Source organism: Cupressus sempervirens, chromosome 3, assembly GCF_028749045.1.
Source record: "Cupressus sempervirens isolate cs-2001-9-10 chromosome 3, ASM2874904v1, whole genome shotgun sequence".
NCBI classification, from domain to species: Eukaryota; Viridiplantae; Streptophyta; class Pinopsida; order Cupressales; family Cupressaceae; genus Cupressus; species Cupressus sempervirens.
In genome coordinates, this window is record NC_143120.1 from 521,341,966 (window position 1) to 521,364,233 (window position 22,268).

The window sequence follows — 22,268 nt, forward strand, 5'->3', positions numbered from 1 at the left end:
TTTTCCCAATGACTATCTGAGAACATGAGTTCACGTGGGAATGCACCAAGCACTTTGCTTAAAAAATAAAAATAAAAAATGAATGTTAAAGGTTTTGGTGGAAAGTTGTTCCGAATTTACATCCTGACACCATCGAAAAGGTCTTCAAAGTGTCAAAGACTCCACAATGTGCCAATCTACAAAGTAGAATTCATGACAACTCAAACAAGAAAAAGCTTGATCACATCAAGTTTTCAAATGACAACTAAAAACTCATCAAAGAGAATGCAGTGGTGTAGAATACAAGAATCCCCAATCACACGATCATCACGAAGTACAAGGCTTTTGCTGATAGTCTACAAGATTGATTCATTCTATAAGGATTCATTTAGAATTAATAGTTTCATCTTTTCTTCAAGTCTTTTCCATATTTGTAGATGCAGAAGATGGATTGTATGTAATCCAATCACATGTAACTCAAATGCATGTAATCCAATCACATGTAACTCAAATGCATGTAATCCAATCACATGTAACTCAAATGCACATGATGCAACCACATGTAATTCGATTACATGTCCTCACAACATGTAATCCAATAATTCTTCTCACCTAGTTTTACCGGGTCAAAGTTGGTTGAGTTGCTCCCATTGTTCCTTCTTTTTATCACTTCTTTTTCTATATAAGGAGTGCCCCTCTCCTTGTAAAAATCATATTTTTTTGTATGCAAGAAAGATCTACCAAACTTGTGCAAGCATAACTTTTATTGTGTAGTATCAATTTGGGAGAAAAGTGAAGAAAAGAAGCAATTGGATTCGAAGCTTTGACTGCAAACAATTGTGATAGAGAAAATTAAAAGCTTTGATTGTAATTTGTGCCTATTGTCTTTGATTCATGTTATTATTTTGTGTTCAATTATAGAGCATAGTGAGTCAAGAAGCAATCGGAGCCGAAGCTTTGACTAGGAGTGATTGTGGTGATACATAGACTAGAAGCTTTGACTGTAGCTTGTGTTACCATCTCATATTCACTAAAAATAGTTAGAACTTCCGTAATTCTGGAAGTCTTTCCGTCCCCAATGGTAGAGGTTTTTCTTATAGAATAAATTAAAACTAAAAATAAGTTATAGAATAGAGATCATCTACTTCTGGAAGCCTTTGCGCCCCAACGGTAGTGATTTTTCTTATAAATTAGACAAACAAGACTTAGAACCAAACCAATATGATTTCAATCAGCCTTTGAGTTGGTGTTGGATTATTAGTATCACCGTTTCCAGCTACTAGATAGAAGTGTAGTTAGAGATTTCATCTTGCCCATTACTCACTTCGCAGGTAAGTGGATTCTTTCCTAAAAGTTAAGAGAAAAGAATATTGGTAAGACCCCTTATGAATCTTTCAACTACTTGTTTACCTTGAGTTGATTGAAGGAACGGTGAAAAGGGGGATCCTTCTCTTTAAGGTAGGAGAGACTTTGTCTCATACGTTGTGGCTGGTTTACCTATTATGTGACTGGATTTTCACAAAGCTGCCAATTGCAAAATATCCACTCAACAAGTTCATCAAAATGCTCAAAATTTCACCGGCATTCTCTCTGAAAGTTCAATTCACTATTTCTAATAAAACTTCCCTTTTCAAAGCCAAAGGAAGATGATACGCCATTCCATACTTAGCATAAATCATTTAGCACTCATTCAAAACACAAGGAACTTCAGGAAACTGAGCTAAGAGTACTAGGGACACAAAAGAAAATAACCAAGTGAGAAAAAATGTAAGGTGTTCCCATTTGCAATGGGCCGATGTGTGAAAAAGTCACAAGTCCATTTACTTTTTCTTTTGTTGATACATAGAACTCAATGTTTTGATTTTTGCAAAAATATATTTGCAAGATGACTATCTCCAATTGAGGGCCTAACATTTTTTTATATTGTGTGCCACTTTCCTATCTTTGTTTTTTCATTTACTCTTTAGCTGCTGGATTGTCCTTTTGGAAATGGCACAAAGGTATTTTCCTTACTTTGAATTTTGTATTACTCCAAACTTCAAATTCATCATGTGACTTATCTTGGACTTGAAATTTTCATTCTAAAATCTCTCAAGGCATATTTTGCAGGGATGTAGTTCTTGCTGCGCGATTCTACTTTATATTCTATTTACTCAATTATAAAGAATGTTAAATTTTAAAGTAGATTGATTTGCAAGAGGAAACTAGTCAAGATAAATATTTATGTTTGCAATCTTATTATGTCAAGCTTTAGGATCACAACACTAAATGATGTATTAAATATCCCTGAATCTTCCTAAAAGTGGGTAGCATTCCATTAGATTCAATATGTTTCAATAAAACCATAACTGATTTTTTATTTTTCCTGATAATGAGTATTTGTCAGCTTTGATTTCAAAAAAGGTGGACTTTTTTTTCAAGGATTGCATTTCCAAGTATTATAGATTAAAGGAGCATGCACATAATTGATTAAAAATATCAGTAGAATTGTTTACTAAGCTATCCATTAAAGTATCCTTTCTAGTTATACAAGACCACTCCTACAAAAAAAAATGGTAATGTTTTTATTGGCAAACTTACTTCAGATGGCCCAACTAGCCACTGGAAAAAAGGAACAGTTAAGGTGGCATTAAACTCTGCAGACCACTTTGTTGGTGGAAATAACTTGCGGAACTGCAAAAATACAAGTAAATTTAAGGTTTAGTAACAACATGGCATTAACGAAAGAGCACATGAATTATCAAGGAAACCATTTGTTTTGTGTCCTTGTATTCCCATACATATACAATGCATTGGATAAGAAATAGAGTCCACTCAAAAAAGCTCATGAATAGATAAATGAACCTTTTGAAAATGTTACTCAAAATTTTCCAAACTAACTCTTAAAGTACAGACAATGTCTGACAGCATTAGACCAAACTACAACCTTAAAAAGGTTAAGATTACGAATTCTTTACAACAAGAATAAATGGAAAATAGGTCTGGAAAGGTAGAAGATTAAGAGTTGTTACAGGGCTGGGCAACCAGGAAGAGAATTTCTGACTTGACTAAAGCACAAAGACACATACTTTCATGAGAGATACATGACCATCTGTGAGGCTGATGGAATGATCAACTAAGGAAGCATATACCAATTAGCATACTAAAAACATAGATTGTTTCATCCATGAGGCAGAAAAATAATTTAATTGATCATCAAGCATATTTTACTGATTTAAATCTTGATTTGGAGAGTCCACCATAAGAAAAATTAGATTTCCATTTATCATCAAGCATATTAGACTGATTTATCTCTCATGATGGAAATGGATTAAGATAAACCCCTCTCTCATCTCAAGTCTGTATCAATTTTATTAATAATTGTCTTAAATGACTCTTAATCACTACTGAATCGTGATCGTTATATTCATTTTGTGAACTGCATAGTAAGGTCATGTACTCAAAGTTCCATGAACTAATAATTTAACATTCAGTTTATGTCCATTTTCCTTAACTTGAGGCACATTAGGCCAGTCATCTATGTCACAATTTATGTTTCAAACATTTCTCAAAAGTGGGATCTGGAGGAGGAGCATTATTAAGTCTGTCCCTGCTCGTAAAAGCTCTAGCACATCCTCTTCACCTTCCGTTACACGGAAGCCTCCTTCCATGTTCTTTCGGCACCTGTAGGAGAACAAGCTGTTATGCAGTAATAAACAACACGGTGACTTCTCTAGAGAAGAGTTTTATGAATTCATTCGTTATCCCTCTCTCTTATTTTGTGTGAAGACTTGCTTTGAAATTAGATTGTGTGCACTTGGTGGATTGTAACACTATTAGAAGGATATAATTTTGGAAAAGATTATTTGGTGTGTGGGGCATCAAAGATCTCTCTAAATTGTTACGTATCAAATTTTATTGAAAGGAAACAGTATTCCACCTTGGCTTTAGCAATTACATGTTTCTTTCCATAATGAACCCGGCTGGCTCACACCACAAACTGAAACAATATGTATACCGGATGTCTAATAATGTGCAACTCCCTTGTCTAGGAAATACAAAGCTTGGATTTTTGAAAAATATGAAACAAATATTTCTCCACAAATCTTTGCCAAATATGATAAGACTAAAAAATTGCAGATAATTGTTTTTTTTGAAAAAATATATAGATAACTGATAATGCAATGTCAAGAACTAACTACAACAGATAATCAGCTTCAACTAATTTGAGTGTTCGCACATTTAATAATGACAGAGACTGAAATTACAATGTATTCAATTTCTTTTACAATGGAGAACCTATATAAAGTGCAGGGTAGGTGGCCCAAATGAAGTGAGATTGCCCAGCTGCTCCCCTAAACTCCATATGACTTTCAGCAGGTCCTAGAAATCTCTCCAAATTATCCACGATGGGCAGAAATAGTCTTAACGCTGCTTCCTAAATTGATCACAGTCTCAGGTATGGGCTGTGCTGGGTTCCCAAACATGCAATGTTACCTCCAGAATATTGAACGCACTCCCTAAATACTCAGCACAGGCCCACAGCTCCTGATCACAGCCCAAGCAAGTGACAAATCTCTTCCTTATTTGTAGACAGCAGTCTCAATTGGGCCCTCAGTATGAATTTTCTGGTGTATAATGAACCTAACCCAACTCGATATCTCCTCAGCAGTAGAAGTTGAGCATCTAAATTTAGCTTCAGCAGGCACCTAGTTACTAAGCCAAGACCACAGAGCCGCCCAAATGCAAAATAACATTTCCCACAGTGGCAATAATTTTGCAATAAATTCCTCAACTATTACTAACCCAAGACCACAGACCTCTAGCCATCATGGACTCAAGAGTCAAGTCTAGGCGAGGCAAGACAGATGGACTCACAATTTTTTTGCTTGGACAGCAGGAATTTTAAATTTTTGTTAGTGAAATGAATGTGAGGATATGAAAGCCAAGATCATTTTAATGAGAAGACAACTATGAATTTAATTATTTTTCTTACTGGATTCATATAAAATATGTGAATGTTTGAATTGATCTCTTTAGGTCAACTATATAGTAACTTCAAATTTAAATAAGAATCTATCAGGATCTTTAACAGACCAACCATTGAAAATTAGCAACAGCTATGATTACATATTCTTAACAATCCAGCTATATGCTAAAGAGAGAATAACAAAAATCCAAAATCTTCAGCCATGTTGGAGAAGAAACTTCCACAATCTCCTTCTTGGTCATGAGATGCCCTGTTTCATATAAATACCCGAATTAATGTCATTTTAAATGGTTAAGTGCTGGAAAGATTGAATTTCTTTCATTTATGCTAATTATCAGTTCTATTATAATCATGGGAACTTAAAGGACAATATGGGTAAATGCAAGCCAAAATGGCTACAAAACTCTTAGTTACTGACGGCCCCTCCTAGAGCCAAGAGGCAGAGGCAGATGCAGACGGATGCGGGATGCATTTGGAGGCAATGTGAATGCCAACAGGATACGTTTATTGAGTGCTAACTTCTGGTGTATATATATAGACAATTATTGCTATCCAGAACTTAGCTACAGACCAAATCACTGCCCGGAACTCTGTGACAGACTCAGTTGCTGCCCAGAACTCAACTACAGGCCTGGTACAGGCCTCAATCAGCTTGTATGACACCCTTAATGGAGTATTTTGGACATATATGGAACTGCTGTAGCAATCCCTAACATAAACAGCTCCTTCTGTGGCAGTATGACCTTCCAGCACGTATGTACCTAGCAAAGGAAGCATTTGAACGTGTAAAGTCCTCCAACAATCTTGGATGGCTCTCACAAAACTCCCAACATTGCCCAGATTGGCATGGCCAACTGATAGACAATTTGTAACAGCATTTAGCACTCAATAAACACCCAATAGATTGGCAATTATATATATATATGCACACGCATCCATACGCATTCATATCCAAATTGGTAACTTATATAAAACTAGGTAAGTGTATAAGGAAATATAAGGCATGCTTTTCACCCATCACCATCAACTCACGATGGTGCAAGGGGAAATGCAAGGTAGGAAGTAATGCCATAGCTGTTTTGTTCAATGTATAGCTAAAGGATTAGATAGATGATTCCATTGGCAAATTTTTCTTTGCCAATGACATCCCATTGCATGCAGCTCAATCTCGTTATTATAAGGAGATGATGTTGATGGTGGAAAAGGGGAGACCATAGTATCACAAGGTGAGCACAAACTAAGGACCACGATCTTGGGTAACAACTTTGCCAAGACTAATATTTTAATGGAGTTGGTGAAGGAATGTTGGATATAGTATGGATCCAACATAGTTATGGGTGGATGGACAAACATTGTCCACTCATCAAAATCATGATTACATGTTTAGAAGGACTATACACTCTAATGGCAGTTGATTGTTTAGGGCATCGCAAAGATGTTTATTTTCACTTAGAGATCCTTAGGGAGCCTACTAAGGAGGTTGAGCCACAAAATGTGGTCCAATTAGTGACAAATGCAGCATGTGTGTAGAGCTACAAGGAAGTTTATTGAGGCAACATACAAACATATATAATGGGTTTTTGTATTTAGTCTTGTGGGTCTGTGATGATTTTCTATTATAATTAAATCAAATTAAGAGTTTTTAATCATTCAATTTAATGAAAATTTTATAAAGGAAATTCAATATATAATTATATTTAATTAATCAAGAAATTAATTAAATAAAAGAATTAAATTTAAAGATTTAGTTAAAGTCAAATTTTGGGCATAATAATATTTATTAAATTTAATAATAATATATTTAGGAGTTCATTTTTAAATAAACACTAAATATTATTATTACTTAAGTTAATAAATATTTTTATCAAAAATGTCTTGAGAATTAATTAAAGAGAGAAAGAAATTAACTTAATAAAGATATTTTAATTAAATTCCAAAAAAGTTGCACGTGAAAATTAAAATATAATAAAATAATAAAAGAAAAAGGGTTTTTGCGGGATTGCACGATCAAAGCCCAAAATTTGGGAACAACTCTTTATTAGAGATTTAGAGTTCATTTCTTGATTACTAGGATTTGGAGGAGCAATTTTCGAGGAGGTTTTCAGAAGAAAGGGTATTACTTGCGTGCTCCATGCATTTGTCGTATTAGCATTAGATTCAGGTAGAATCTTGTGGGTTATTTGCATAGTGGTTTTTTGTTTTTCAAATTCTTGTCTTCTTCATGTCTAGAAAATCTGTTTTCAGAGTTTTAAATTGAGTTTGAAACCTATGTTGCAAATTTTATTGTTCTTCATTTTTTTGATCATTTGTATATGAATTGTGAAAATAGAGACCCTTGTCTTTTTAATTCTTTAGTGAATGGTATTTTAATCGGGTAGGATTTGGAAAAAGGAATTGATTTTTAAGATGCAAATTTGGTTGATTATTGGGGTTTTTCCTAACAGATTTAATTCATAATTTTATGGGAAAAAATAATAATAAAATAAAATTGGAAACTGCAATAGGAGGGAGGACATTTGCGATATCGTACGTTTTATTTATATAAAACAAAATTAACTAATAAAAATTAATAATGAGTTGGTGGGCGGGACCATCAACCCCCCCACCCACCTTCCTCCTCTCCCACGGCCGATAGCGTAGTTGCTACGCATCGCAATAGACTGCTACGGAGTCTTTTCCAGGCCAATGGGCCTTTAAATACATATGTATTAAAAAAAAAAAATTTAAGTATTTTTTATGTATAGTTTTTTTAATATATTAAATTTTATTAAGATTTTTACAATTAATAATATATTTTAATATAGTTTTAAATTGTTATATTAATTAATGTGATTAATCATGTTTTAAATTTTATTTAATGAATTTAAGTAAATTTTTATTAAATCATTATTTAATGACTATGGTTTTAATGATCGTTATTTAATTACGGGTTTGGGAAATGATTTTATGTTTTAGACCAGCAAGACTTATATTTGAATTATTTATTTTAAATCTAATGTTGATTTAATTAAATAATCATTGATTTGTTAAAACGGGTTCATTCATATGGGAAATTGTAAACTTCTTCATGATGAAAATCTATGAAAAAATGTAAACTTGAACCGTATTAATAAGAGTCATTAAATGAGAGTAAAATGAATTAATAAGAGTCATTGTTTTTCCTCACCCATGCCTCGAGTGCTAGTACAGACTAGGATGGGAGTAGAAAGGATGCTTGGTTGCGACCTTGCTTTGTTAGTATGCCTTGTTTGTACGAAAGGATACTAGTGCTGCATAGAGTCAGTAGGGGGCGGAGTCCAGTGAGGCTACCATGGTAACCTTAGAGTTGACTCATGCAATGAAACTTGTCCATTTACATAGTAGATTTCCTACGTGTCATTGTTGCCTCTGGGTTTAGATGTCATTTGTGTCTTGGTACCTTGAGTTAGATTGCTTTCAGATTTTCCTTGACCTAGATGTTGTATTTGACTTTTGAGTTTGTTATCCTGTTTGGGACTTGAGACTATCTCCTCAGCATGGTGGGAGTGGACCATTTAGATTACCACGAGGTTGGGTGGTAGTGCTTTTTACTTTTACCACTGAGATCCGATAGTTTGATGTCGTCACTAGAGTTCCTTATTCCATATTACCTTTCATTTTGTTCTTGTGTACTATGATGGATGGTTATACTCTAATTGTATTGTATTTGATTTTATAGATCTTACGAGATGATGTAATCTATTTTATGATGCACATTCTTTTAGCCTTTCATACCCTATGACTTGTACAGTGGATGATTGTGCATTCTGATTATTGCCAAGTGACATTCAAAATAAATGTATATTATTAAATGGATTTGTACTTGTAGTTATTCTTTAGTGTGGATTTTTTATATATTGGATTTGGTATTAATTAAACTTAAATGTGATTCAACGTCATGGGACCCCTAAGAGATGTAATATGTTTATGTGTTGCTTACGTATATGTGTATGTTATTACTTCCGCTATATTATATCTATTGTTGTTTATTATCTTTCAAAATAAAAATGTTTTGCAAACTTAGTAAAACTTTAGGTTAATTTCTTTTGAGTTCCCTGGTGGGGCATTACATCAAGAGTGATCAATTTTGGAGTGATGCAAAATACATTCTCTATCATTACTATGGTTTTCCAAGTGATCAAATATGGCGATGGGGATGCACCTACCCTTAGAGGTGTATGAGTACATCGATTCTATGCTTGCCTAGATGAGGGTTTTTTAAGAGAAGAACCCCACTTTAGCATTCTACAATGAGCACATTCAATCAATCATTTAGTGTAGATGGGACATGCTAAACACTCCATTGTACATGGCAACTTATGCATTAAATCCGAAGTGGTATATGCCTAGGCATACTACTTTAGTATGATGAGGTGAAGGCAGGATTGTTTAGGTGCATTGATAGGATGTATGATGATCATATTGCTGGCCAAAGTTGCATTGAGTGAATGCAATTCACCACTCTTAAGGGTTATTCAGATGCGAAAAAGATGGATATAAGAGCGATGATACATAAGTGCACAATTTTGTGGTGGAACTGTCATGGAGTACAGAGAGAGAGATTATTGCACTATCATTTTTCTTCTATCTCAGGTTTGTAGTTCTTCAATTGCAAAGACGAACTTAGCTTCTTATAATACCATCCACTATCTTAAGAGGAACAAAATTACCTCTAGGAGAGAAAAAGAGCTAGTGGTTGTACATAGTGCCTTGCATATCATTGACTGCAAGACACACGTACGAGGAGAGCCCACCATAACGATGGGATGTAGAGATAGGAGCTAGCGCAAATTGATGTGGATGAGGATGCAACAACTTTAGATGCAAGGATGTTTGGTGTTTGTTTTGTGGATCTTGACTGCAAGGCTAGTAGTTCTAGTGATGAGGGGTTTGCCTTGAGAGATGATTAGAGGCCTTCCTAAACTACATTTGACATTTTGAACTTTTTCTAATATCTTACTATTCATTATAATCATCTTTATGATATGTTTGATTTAATAGAAATCTTCCATTCACCATTTTAACAATTTTATTTAGTATTCAAGTTTTTATTTTGTGATTGGATATACAAAAATTTTCAATGTTGAAGTATTTAGTATTTGACATTTCCAAGTTTTCTATTTTACTTATACTATTTTACATCTTTGCATAACTAGCATTTCAAGTACTATATGTATAGTATATAGAGCATCTCCTTGCCACCCCATCATCCCCCCATCATTTCCAAATTGGACCCCCTTGTCCCCTGTTTTCTTGCATTTTGTCACCACCACAAAATGTTGGTAACAACACAAAACTTTTTTAAGCTTAGTTTCGCATTTCTCTGAGTTTAGTTTGTTATTTAATTGGTTAGTGCTAATCAACCAATCAGTACCAATTGATATAATGAATCCTTTTACTGAAGGCCTTTGTCAAGTCTTTTTTTTTTCTTTTTGTCAAGCCTTTGCTTGATTTTTGAGGCCTTCATCGTTCGTTCTTTGTTTTTGAGTTTGCATTTGTTTGTTTTTAGTCTTTTGGTTTTGTTCATGTCATGCCTTTCGCTTTTCTCTTTGATTTGGTCTAACCTAGAGCTCAATCAAAGTTGTCAGTTAACAGATATGTCCATTTTAGTGCTTCAAAAGTGGACCTTTTGGGTGCAACAACACAAATTAAAAATATGATGTTATATTTTCAATTTGACTTTCACTTTTTGAAAAATATAATATTCACTTTTTGTTATGTTTTTAAGTTACTTTAACTTTAAATTTTTAACTTAAAGTGACTATAGTGCACTTTATGTTATAATTTTAAGTTGAATTACTTTTTAATTTTTCACTTAAAGTAACTATATAACTATATAGTTTTAGTTTAATTTTTGGTTTTAAAAATCAAATGTTTATTTAAATGTTACTTTTAAATTATGTTTGTGTTATATTTCTAAATATGATAAATAAATATTGTTTATGACCCATTCTGTAATATTTTTATAATTTTAAGCATAGTTTTAAAAAATGGCGAAATATCACCGATCTCACGATATTTTGTGGGTAGATGTCCTTGCTGAATTTAATGCATCATTTATCGGCGCCGAAATCAATAAAAAAATCATGGTGCTTTAATCTAAGCATTTTGCAATAAATACATAAAATCGCTGGAAAAAATTGTTGAAAAGTCTTCATCGGCTTTGTATCCAATCTAGACTCTGCATTCGATTTGACCTAGCATTCAATCTGGACTCGGCTGCTGTGCATCTAATTTGGACTCTTTCATGGTCGACCTGGAGTCTTTGTGCCTTTGACTTGGAGTTTTTGTACTTTTCATGCAAGCAACTAACCACATCTTCATTCACAGTTTGACTTCCATCCAGACTCTGCACGGCTGCATTCACAGTTGGATTTCCAGGTATGGTTTTTCTTTTTTAATTTTAATATATTAGATTTTAAAGTCAAACTTAAATGTTATGCTTAGAACTTAATTTACGTTGTAAATAAATATATATTTATTTATTTAACTAATTTTATTTCGATAAAAATTATTTAAAATACTACATGTTTACAATTTTAAATATATACCAATTTTGTTTTATATGTTATTGTTTACTATTTTGTAATATTATAAATTTATAATATTTAGTATTAAACATTTTAGTGTTGTGTTAAGAGATACTTGTAAAAAATGTAAAAAATGTTAAGAGATCCCTGTTTGAGAATAAATCATACAAGGAAATTTTAAAAAAACCAAGCTTGTGTGTGTTTTAAGAATATTTTGAGAAATTGTATATTTTCAAATGTTCGATAAAAGTGTCGATTTATTGCCGAATTTTTCGTTGAGTTATTGTTGATTTCGAATTTTTCAAAAAATTTGGGTCGGCCGAGATATGGTCAATATTGAGTTTTTAAACTATGATTTGAAGTGAATTAATTGACTTAAAGTCTTCATAAGTGGACATTTTATATGCAATAACATGTAAAATCCATCAAAAGTAGACATTTTACATGTTTTTGCATATAAAGTTCAACTTGTTATCAAAAGTGAAGTTTTCATGTCTTTGCATCTGAAAAGTGAGATGTAACTTAAAAGATGCAAGTGACCCAAAATGGTCTGATTTTAACCAAAAACATGTTTTAATATGTGCAATGACCTTCAAAAAGTCTGATTTTGAAGAAGAACATGCCTTTGCCCTCCAAGAACTCGATTTTGGAGATTGTGAGAGATTTACTTGATGGTTTTGCATGAGATTTTCTCCAATAGGATCGTTTTTGCTTGGCAATGGATTTTCCAACATCAAAAATGGATTTATCTTGCTAAAAAATGTTTTCCCAAACTCCATCCAAGGGCACGTTTTTGAAAAAATCTTCAAAAAACACCATTTTTGGCTCATGTTTTTGCCCAAAGAGTAATTGATTTGGCATTTTAAGTGTTTGTCATTGCATTGTGATACACATTTTCAACTTTAGAAGCCAAAACATTTTTGTTTTATGTCTTTTTATGAATCACATTTTTGCTTGGAATGCCAAGAAAATTGGGGTTTTAATCCACTTGTATGCGTTTTGAAGCCACATTTTTGCATTTTGATCCATGTATATGCATTTGGGGAAGTTTTTGCATTCACAAGTCAAAAATGACTTAGAAACATGCATTTTTTGGCTGTGTTTTTGCAAAAATGGCCCAGATTTTTGCATAAAAGTCATGTTTTTGTTCAAAAAACTCAAAAGAATGCATTTCCAGCTCATACCTTTGATCAAGAGGGATTGTTTTTGAGTTTTAAATGCATGATATTGTATTTGGAGACCATTTATTTCGCATTTTCATGTCAAATTCAACCATTCATTGCTCATTAATTTTTGTTAAATGCAAGAACAGAAAAAAGTTAAGAAGTTGTTTGAAAATCCAGGTTTGAAGAAGAATCAGTCTTCAACTCTATAAAACTTGCTATTTTGGCTATTTAACCTCCAAGTAAGTGGACATTTTCAAACTTGCTCATCAATTCATGCTTATCTTGCTATTTCCATGCATATTATTGCTTGATGATTACCAATTGTTGAAATCTGTTGATGCAAATCGGATCTCAAATAGAAATACTGATAAGGATAATGTAAACTTACTTTATGCAGATGGTAGATTCTAACTTTATCTTTTGTATATATAATGCTAAATGAAAGGAGAATGCTGACAGTATACTTGAAACTGCAAAGAAGGTGATCGATCTTGGGACCGTAACGATGTTAGGAATTGATGGTTTTTAAGTCCAAGAACCAAGTGCATATGTATATCAATCGAAGAGACATGCCCACCATAGGGGCATGACTCTACATGGTCAAAGGCCACGTAGAGTCATGACCCTACGGGGTCATGACAGAGATTAGTTAACTATCATAACAATAATATTAATATGCTTGCACCGAAAAAATAGATATCCATGATCGGGAGATAGAATAGAGAGCCCGTTATGGTATCATTATAATGCAACGACCAAAATATATGGTTAGATCAATATGCAACCAATGAATCAATCCAATCTCTGATCCGCATAACAACAGTTGTTAGTGTATCAAACCTGATATGAATCGGAGGCAGATAATAAGAATATTACTTTGACAGATGCTAAACTTCAAGACTCCCTCTTTAGCATGGGAGAAGTAATAATCCAACTATGAGAAGATCTAACCATGTTATTTGACACTACCATTCTAAGAATAGAGACTCGTAAAAAAATATCTAACTTAATAGATGTTTGTAACATAGTCTATTTGGGAATTTAGTTCACTATAAAATTTACTTCTATTATGATTTATAATAACCATTATTAGATGTTTGTAACAATAGAAGGCCATGGTCTATTTAAGGAACTTGATCCACCATGCAAAAACAAACTTCTATTGTGATCTTATTAAATATCATCACAATAGAAGGCCATGGTCTATTTAAGGAACTTAATCCACCATGCAAAAACAAACTTCTATTGTGATCTTATTAAATATCATCACAATAGAAGGCCATGGTCTATTTAAGGAACTTAATCCACCATGCAAAACAACTTCTATTGAAATCTAATTTCAACATCATTAGATGTCGATTTCAATAGGAGGCCATGGTCTATTTAAGGAATTTAATCCACCATGCAAAATAACATCTATTAAAAAATAGAATTTAAGCTATTGAAAGATTGTCACCTTTCAATAACTTCTACAATTTCAAGTGTCGATCATTAAGAAGTTGTCACTTCTTGTGATGTACACATGTTTCAAAAATAAAGAAGTTTGATCTTAACAATGAATGATAAAAGAACTCCCTCTTAAACCATTATTACAATAACTTATTTAGAAAGGAGAAGTTTCTAAATTCAAATTAGGGTTACTAACTTCAGCAAAAGATGCTTGATATTTAATTCGGTTAGGACATATACTTGCAGTGTGTCCATATTTGTTGCATCTAAAACATTATACTTTAGAGTAGTCCCTTTGTCTCTTGCGAGAATATTTTCCCTTTTTTCCTTTTAATTTAGTGGTGAGAGCTTGGAAACCTTCATTCTTGGATTCATCAATAATTCCTCTGGATATTAAATAAAATTCTTATTGAATGCAATCAGCTTTTAGATGATCAAATTTAGGAAGTTTGGAACAAGCACATACTCCTTGTCTGAAATTTTCCCATGAGGCAGGGAGTCCATTTAATGTTACCAAAATTAACTCCTTGCTATCATAAACATGACCAATTGTCAGAAATTGATTTCTTAGGTTAGTTACTCTCATAAAGTAAGAGGTAATGTTTTCTCCTCTATTTATTTTTATATTAGAGAGTTGATTTTTCAGAGTAAGATGATGGCAGGTGTTGTTAATTTCAAAAATATCTTCTAGAGATTTCATAATATCATAAGCAGAGTCCAACATGGTGATAATAGGTAGTAAATGATTTTTCACTCCATCTACCAATAACTCCATGGCTCTTATGTTGTCCTTTTCCCATTGATCATTATCAATGATTTTTTCCAATTTAGGAGAACTTATAATAGGTAACAGATCATGCTTTTTCATAGCTAACATAATTCGTAGTTTCCATGCTTCAAAATTAGAAGCACCTTCAAGTCTATCTTTGAGTCTCATGCCAAGTACCATTTTGTGCAATAAGGAGATTAGAGAAATAATGAGAATCTTCAATAAGCGAAACGTATCTTGCCTTTAAACCTGCTCTGATACCATGTTGATGCAAATCGGATCTCAGATAGAAATACTGATAAGGATAATGTAAACTTACTTTATGCAGATGGTAGAATTTGACTTTATCTTTTGTATATATAATGTTGAATGAAAGGAGAATGCTGACAGTATACTCAAAACTGCAGAGAAGGTGATTGATCTTGGGACTATAACGATGTTAGGAATTGATGGTTTTTAAGTCTCAAGAATTGAGTGCATATGTATATCAATCAAAAAGACATGCCCACTGTAGGGGCATGACTCTACGTGGCTAAAGGCCACTTAGAGTCATGACCGTACGGGCTCATGACAGAGATTAGTTAACTATCATAACAATAATATTAATATGCTTGCACCGAAAACATAGATATCCACGATCAGGAGATAGAACAGAGAGCCCGTTATGGTATCATTATAATGCAGTGACCATTATATATGGTTAGATCAATATGTAACCAATGAATCAATCCAATCTCTGATTGGTATAACAGTAGTTGTTAGTGTATCAAACCCGATATGAATCGAAGGCAATTAATATGAATCTTACTTTGATAGATGCTAAACTTCAACAAAATCTATGCCATGGAAAATGCATTTTTCCTTTAAAAACGAAAAAAACTCTCATTTTCACACTTTTTGAATTTTTCCAAACTCCAAATTCAAATTTGCATGTTTAAGTGGCTTGCTTGTTGTCATGTTTGAGTCTTTTGCCAAAGGTATGTGTTTGTTTTGTGCTTTGTGCTTGCTTGTCTGTTTTCTCCACTTTGGAAAAGTTACAAGTTCTTTCCCAAGAACTTGTTTTTGCTTCACTTCATGCGAAAGCATTATCACATTTCACTTCCATTTTTCCTGTCACAACACATTGCATCTCATCCGACAAATACGATTATATGTTTTTCATCTCATTCACCATCCGCACATGCATGTAATCCCATTTTTCACTTCAATTTTCATTCTCACCTCTACATATGCATTCATGCCTCCATAAGAAAATACATGTTTTTCCACTTCCCATGTCATTACATGCTTTGCATCTCTTCCATTTGCACTTACATATAAAAGCTCGTCCACCATCCACATTCGCATGTCATCTCACTTTTCATTCCTCACTACATGTTGCATTTACATGTAATCCATTTTCCATGCAATAACATCTTGAAAGCCCAAGTCACATTTTGGAAATCAGCAATCTCCATTTGCACACATTCCCATGCACCAAACACTTTATGTCAAAAAGAAAAGGTAAAGGTGTTGATGGAAAGTTGTTCTGAGTTTACATCCGGACATCATCAAGAAGGTTTTCAAAGTGTCAGAGAATCTAGAATGTGCCAATCTACAAAGGAGAATTTACAACTTGAGCGTGAAAAGCTAGATCACATCAAGTTTCCACATGACAACAGACAATTCATCAAAGTCAAAAGTTATCAAAACACGCAACACCATGGTTATCAAGGTGAATGGAGCGGTACAAAGTATAGGAACTTCTGATCCTGTGATCATCTGAGATTGCGTCACCAAGTACAAGGCCTTTTAGAACAATCCTTAGGATTTTTTCAATTCTCTTCCATCTTCTTTCTTCTTCTTTTTTCATGTTTGTAATTGAAGAAGATGTATTACATGAAGATGTGTAATTATATGTAATGCGAGTTATGTGTGTATGTAAAAGATGTAATGCAAGTTGCATGTGCAATTGCATATAACCCTATATTTTCTCTTTTAGTTAGACTAGGTCAAAGTTGGTTGAGTTGCTCCCACTTTTTCTTCCATCTTTTTCTCAACTCCTATACCTATATAAAGGAGTGCCCCCTTATTGTAAAAATCATCTTTTGTTGTATGCAAGAAAGCTCTACCACATTTGTGCAAGCATAACTTTGATTGTGTACTACAAATGGGGAGAAAAGTGAATAAAAGAAGCAATTAGATTTGAAGCTTTGACTGGAAGCAATTGTGATAGAGCAAGTTAGAAGCTTTGGATGTAATTTGTGCCTATTGTCTTGATTCATGTTATTATTGTGTGTTCAATAAAAGAGCATAGTGATTTAAGAAGCAATCGGAATCAAAGCTTTGACTGGGAACGGTTGTGGAAATATATAGCTAGAAGCTTTGTCTGTAGCTTATACTTCTTTCTTAATTCGCAAAATAGTTAAGTATTCTTACTTTTAGGAGTCTTTTTGCCCTAATTGTAAAGCTTTTCATACAGAAGTACGACCGGACTTAGAGCCAAACCGGTACATTATTAGCTAGCCTTTGAGTTAGTGAAGGTTTATCGGTATTACTTTTTCCAGCTCTTGTTAGAAGTGTAGTTAGAGATTCACCCTACCCATTACTTGCTCCACGAGTAAGTGGATTCTTTCTTGAAAGATAAGAAGAAAAGATATTGAGAACACCCATTTTATAAAAATCTCTCGACTTCTTCCTTACCTTGAGTTGATCCAAGGAATGGTGAGAAGGGAGCCTTCCCTTTAAGGTAGGAGAGACTCTATCTCGCACTCTGTGGCTGGTTATCTTATTTTGCGACTGAATTTTTACCCAAAACTATCGGTTGCAAAATATCCACCCAACATCCTCTTATCCTAGAAACCCATCCTACCATCCCCTCCTCCCTTGGTACCCCAAGGTCCATGTTACACAATTATTATATTTTTTTTTGGCATGTAAACAAAGATGGCTACATAATTGTTCAAGTTTGTTGGGTGGATATTTTGCAATAGACAGTTTTGTTAAAATCCAGTCGCAAAATAGGATCACTAGCCACAACGTATGAGACAAAGTCTCTCCTACCTTAAAGGGAAGGCTCCCCCTTCTCAGCGTTCCTTGGATCAACTCAAGGTAAGAAAGAAGTTGAGAGATTTGTAAAGGGTGTTACCAATATTCTTTCCTCTTAACTTTCAGGAGAGAATCCACTTAACCACGGAGTGAGTAATGGGAAAAATGAAATCTCTAACTACACTTCTATATAGTAGCTGAAAACAGTGATACCGATAAACCAACACAAACTCAAAGGTTGTTTGAAAGCGTACCGATTTGGCTCTAAGTCTTGTTTGTCTAATTTGGGGCACAAAAACTTCCAAAAGTAGATGATCTCTACTCTATAACTTATTTTTGGTTTACTATTCTATAAGAAAAACCTCTGCCATTGGGGCACAAAGACTTCCAAAAGTAAAGAAATTCTAACTATTTTTCATGAATTTGAGATGGTAACACTGTAGTCCTACATTTTGTCACCACAAAATATTGGTAACAGCACGAAACTTTTTTAAGATAGTTTCACGTATCTCTAAGCTTGAATTTGATATTCAATTTCTTAATGTTAATCAATCGATCCATTTCAATTCATACATCAAATTATTTTACTGAAGACTTTTGTCAAGTCTTTTTTATTTTGCTTTCTGTCAAGCCTTTGCTTTATTTTTTGAGTCTTCATCGTCTTTTTCTTTTCTTTTGAATTTGTGTTTGTTGGTTTTTAATCCTTTGGTTTTGCTCATATCATGGCTTTCGCTTTTTCTTTCGATTTGGTTTAACCTAGAGCTCAATCAGAGTTGTCAGTCAAGAGATATGCCCATTTTAGTACCTCAAAAGTGGACCTTTTTGGTGCAACAACACGAATTAAAAATATGATTTTATATTTTTAATTTGACTTTCACTTTTTGATAAATATAACTGAAATTCACTTTTTGTTATATTTTAAAGTTACTTTAGCTTTAATTTTTCACTTAAAGTGACTATAGTGCACTTTATGTTATAATTTTAACTTGAGTTACTTTTCGATTTTTCACTTAAAGTGACTCTATAACTATATAGTTCCAGTTTATTTTTTGATTTTTAAATCAAATGCTCATTTAAATCTTACTTTTTAAATGATGTTTGTATGTTGTATTTTTAAATATGATATATAAATATTGTTTATGACCCATTTAGTAACATTTTTATGAAATTAAGTGGATTAAAAGACTTTAAGTTATCAAAAATGGACATTTTACATGTCACTGCATATAAAGTTCAACTTAGTGGACCTTTTTGATGTCAAGTAAGTATTTATGTCTTTGCATCCAAAATGTGAGATGTAACTTAAAATGTGTATTCCCCTCCAAAAGGTGTGATTTTGATTGCTTGCACATTTTAAAACATGCTATTGACCCAAAAAGGTCTGATTTTAACTTGAAACATGTTTTAATATATGCATTGCCCTTCAAAAAGTCCGATTTTGAAGAAATACATGTGTTTGCCTTCCAAGAAGCCAATTTTGATCATTAAGGGAGATTTTCTTGATGGATTTGCATGAAATCTTTTTCATTAGAGGCGTTTTTGCTTGGCAATGAGTTTTTATACATCAAAAATGGATCTAACATGCTCAAAAACGTTATTAGAAGCTCAAATATAGGGCACATTTTTGAAGAAATAAGCAAATAACTCCATTTTTTATCAATATTTCTACTCCAATACAAATCGATTTGGCTTTATTTGGGGATTGCATTGCATTTTGGTGCATGATTTGATGATTAAACATCAAATCAATTTGTTTATGCATCTTGGTGAAAATCATTTTCACCGAAAACGTCCCAAGCACATGCATCTCAAAAACATTGGATCTTGGAGCATTCTTAGGGCACATTTTGGCATGTTTTAACAAGAATTCTTTGTCTGCTGCCCTTTCCCTTTTGAATTTACAAAGTTGGAAAAAGTTTTAGCATTTTTGAAGAATTTTTCAACAGTGGAGCATCTTTCTCCTTCGTTTGTGGCACTTAATCTTCATGTAAGTAGACTTCTTTCTTGCTATTTAATTTGTGTTTATCTTATTGATTTTATGCTCATAATTGTTTGATGATTGCCACTTGTTAAAATCTATGTCATGGAAAGTGCATTTTTCCTTTAAAAATGAAGATTTTGTTCATTTTCATGTTTTTGGTTCTTTCCCAAGTTCCAATTTCGAATTTGTGCGTTGAAGTGCTTTGCATCTTGGCATGTTTGAGTTAGTTTCTAAAGGTATGTTTCTCTTTGTGTTTTTGTGTTTTGTGTTTGCTTGTCAGTTTTCTTCACTTTGGAGAAGTCACAAGTTCTTTCCCAAGAACTTGTTGCTTCACTTCATGCGAAAGCATCATCACATTCCACATTCCGTTTCTATGTCACAACACCTTATCTTTCATTCGACGTATGAGATCACATGTTTTCCATCTCATTCATCATCTGTATATGCATGTAATCTCATTTTTCATTTCCATTTTCACTCATCTCACTTTCTGCATCCATTTGCATGACACAATTACACGAAATGCCTTACGTGCAATTGCATCCAAAAGGTCCAATTTTGATTAAAAGTCAAAAAGATATCATTTTCATCTTCCATGTACTTTGACTCCATCTTTTCACCAAAGGTGACTATAAAGCTTGTTTTCCCTCTTCCATTTTCCATTTTCAACTCTCCATATGCATTTGCACCTCCATGAGTAGATTCATGTTTCCACATCTTTCTATGTTTTTCATCTCATCCTCCATTCACACTTACATGTAAAGTGCATCCTCCATCCGCAGCCGCATCTCATCTCACCTTTCATCTCTTGTTTCATGTTGCACTTACATGTACTCATTTTTCATGCAATAATGCCTTGAAAACCCTAAGTCATGTTTGAAATCAGCAATCTTCATTTGCATGTATTCCTATGCATTCCATCTTCACACATTCTCATTTCATTTTGTTCCATTCCATCTTCCATTTTCCACCTTCATAATACTTCATTCTGCATTCCATTCATTTCATTTTCATTCATTGCATATGCATATGATTTCTTTTTCAGATCATTTCATCGAATCTTCAAGGTCTCCAAATTGTTTCCAAATCTTTGTTACTGATCACAAATCAACTTGTATGGCGATTCCATCTAATGATGTATTTATGTTTTGGAATTTTTGTGTTGCAGTACAAGCAAACAAAATGTCCTCATCATCAAAATCCAAAAGGCAAAATGAAATATCAATATGATAAAGAGTTGGCTCATGCAACTCTCTCATCAGTCATACCTATTCTGGATAATGTGATAGACACGAAGATTGATCATGTAGATGTGGCTGATTTTTTGCAAAGAGTTGAAACTCCAGCTAGCCATAAAATGAATCATATCAAGAGAAGTAACATTCACCTAGTGTCTACATTTCCTATGGCAGCCATAGAACCTGATTTCATTCTCGGATGTGCATGACAGTTTACTCCAAACATAAAGACTATCAAAGACGCTGACGGCAAGGTTATCATTAGCCTTGATCTTGAGATCATTGAACAAATCTTCAAAGTTCCACATAAAGTAGAATATGCAGATTTAACCAAGGAATCATCTTTGGCATGCTGGAATGGGAAAAAGGGTGATTATCAGAAGTTTGTCAACCTTTACTGGTTAGACAATAAAAGGAATAACTTCTCCAAATGGCCAAAGACCGTTCATCGGTCTAACTTCAAACAAGAATATAAAGATCTTATCATCTTTCTCAGCAGAATTTGTTGTCTCAAAGATTCTACTGATTTTGAGCTATGGATATATAAATTCATCTTTCAAATAATGGAGAACAAAAAACAAATTTTTTGGGGAGAGCTCATCAACACTGCACTTTGTCAGCAGATAGGTAACATGAGAACTTTAGCGCCCTTCTACATGAACTCTTACCTTGTTTACATTGCTACTGCCATGGGATCTTTCTTTGGTCTCTCAATCAAGGGAAATCACCTTCAAGTTCCTATTTGGGATTATTATGACCAAATCACTTTGGAAAATAGTAAATTTCATTATAGAAGAGTCCAAGATGCCTTCTTTGGGGATTTCTGGTACTTGTTCAATAAATAGTTATCTATTAAAAGAGTATCTGATGCAGCATGGGAGAAGGTGAACCAATATAGTTGTATTTTCATTCAGTTTCGAACTTTCACATACTTGAAAGTCAAATATTTCAAAGGTGAGTTGTATACCTTACCTAGGTTTGCTATAGATCGAATTATTCTAATGGAGGTAGCTAGATAGCTCATGGATGTGCAAAGTGATCAGCATACTATGCATAGGTCTAGTTTCGGTATTACTTCAGCTAAACCTTTGGCTATTGGCAACTATTCAATCAAAACTGTACCTAAAGAAAAGAACATGGAA

General features: G+C 33.5%; 1 protein-coding gene across 2 annotated transcripts in view; it reads right to left on the bottom strand.

Annotated features, from left to right (window-relative positions):
• Nucleotides 1-22,268, bottom strand: part of LOC149567471 (beta-carotene isomerase D27) — a 98,349-nt gene that overhangs the window by 40,234 nt on the left and 35,847 nt on the right. The window contains exon 3 of one of the 2 annotated variants that reach the window (XM_089820657.1): nt 2,560-2,652. The exons of the other annotated variant lie outside the window; for it this stretch is intronic. Coding sequence (XP_089676783.1) covers nt 2,560-2,652 — 93 coding nt within the window. The remainder of the gene's footprint in view (nt 1-2,559; nt 2,653-22,268) is intronic. 2 annotated transcript variants of the gene reach the window in all.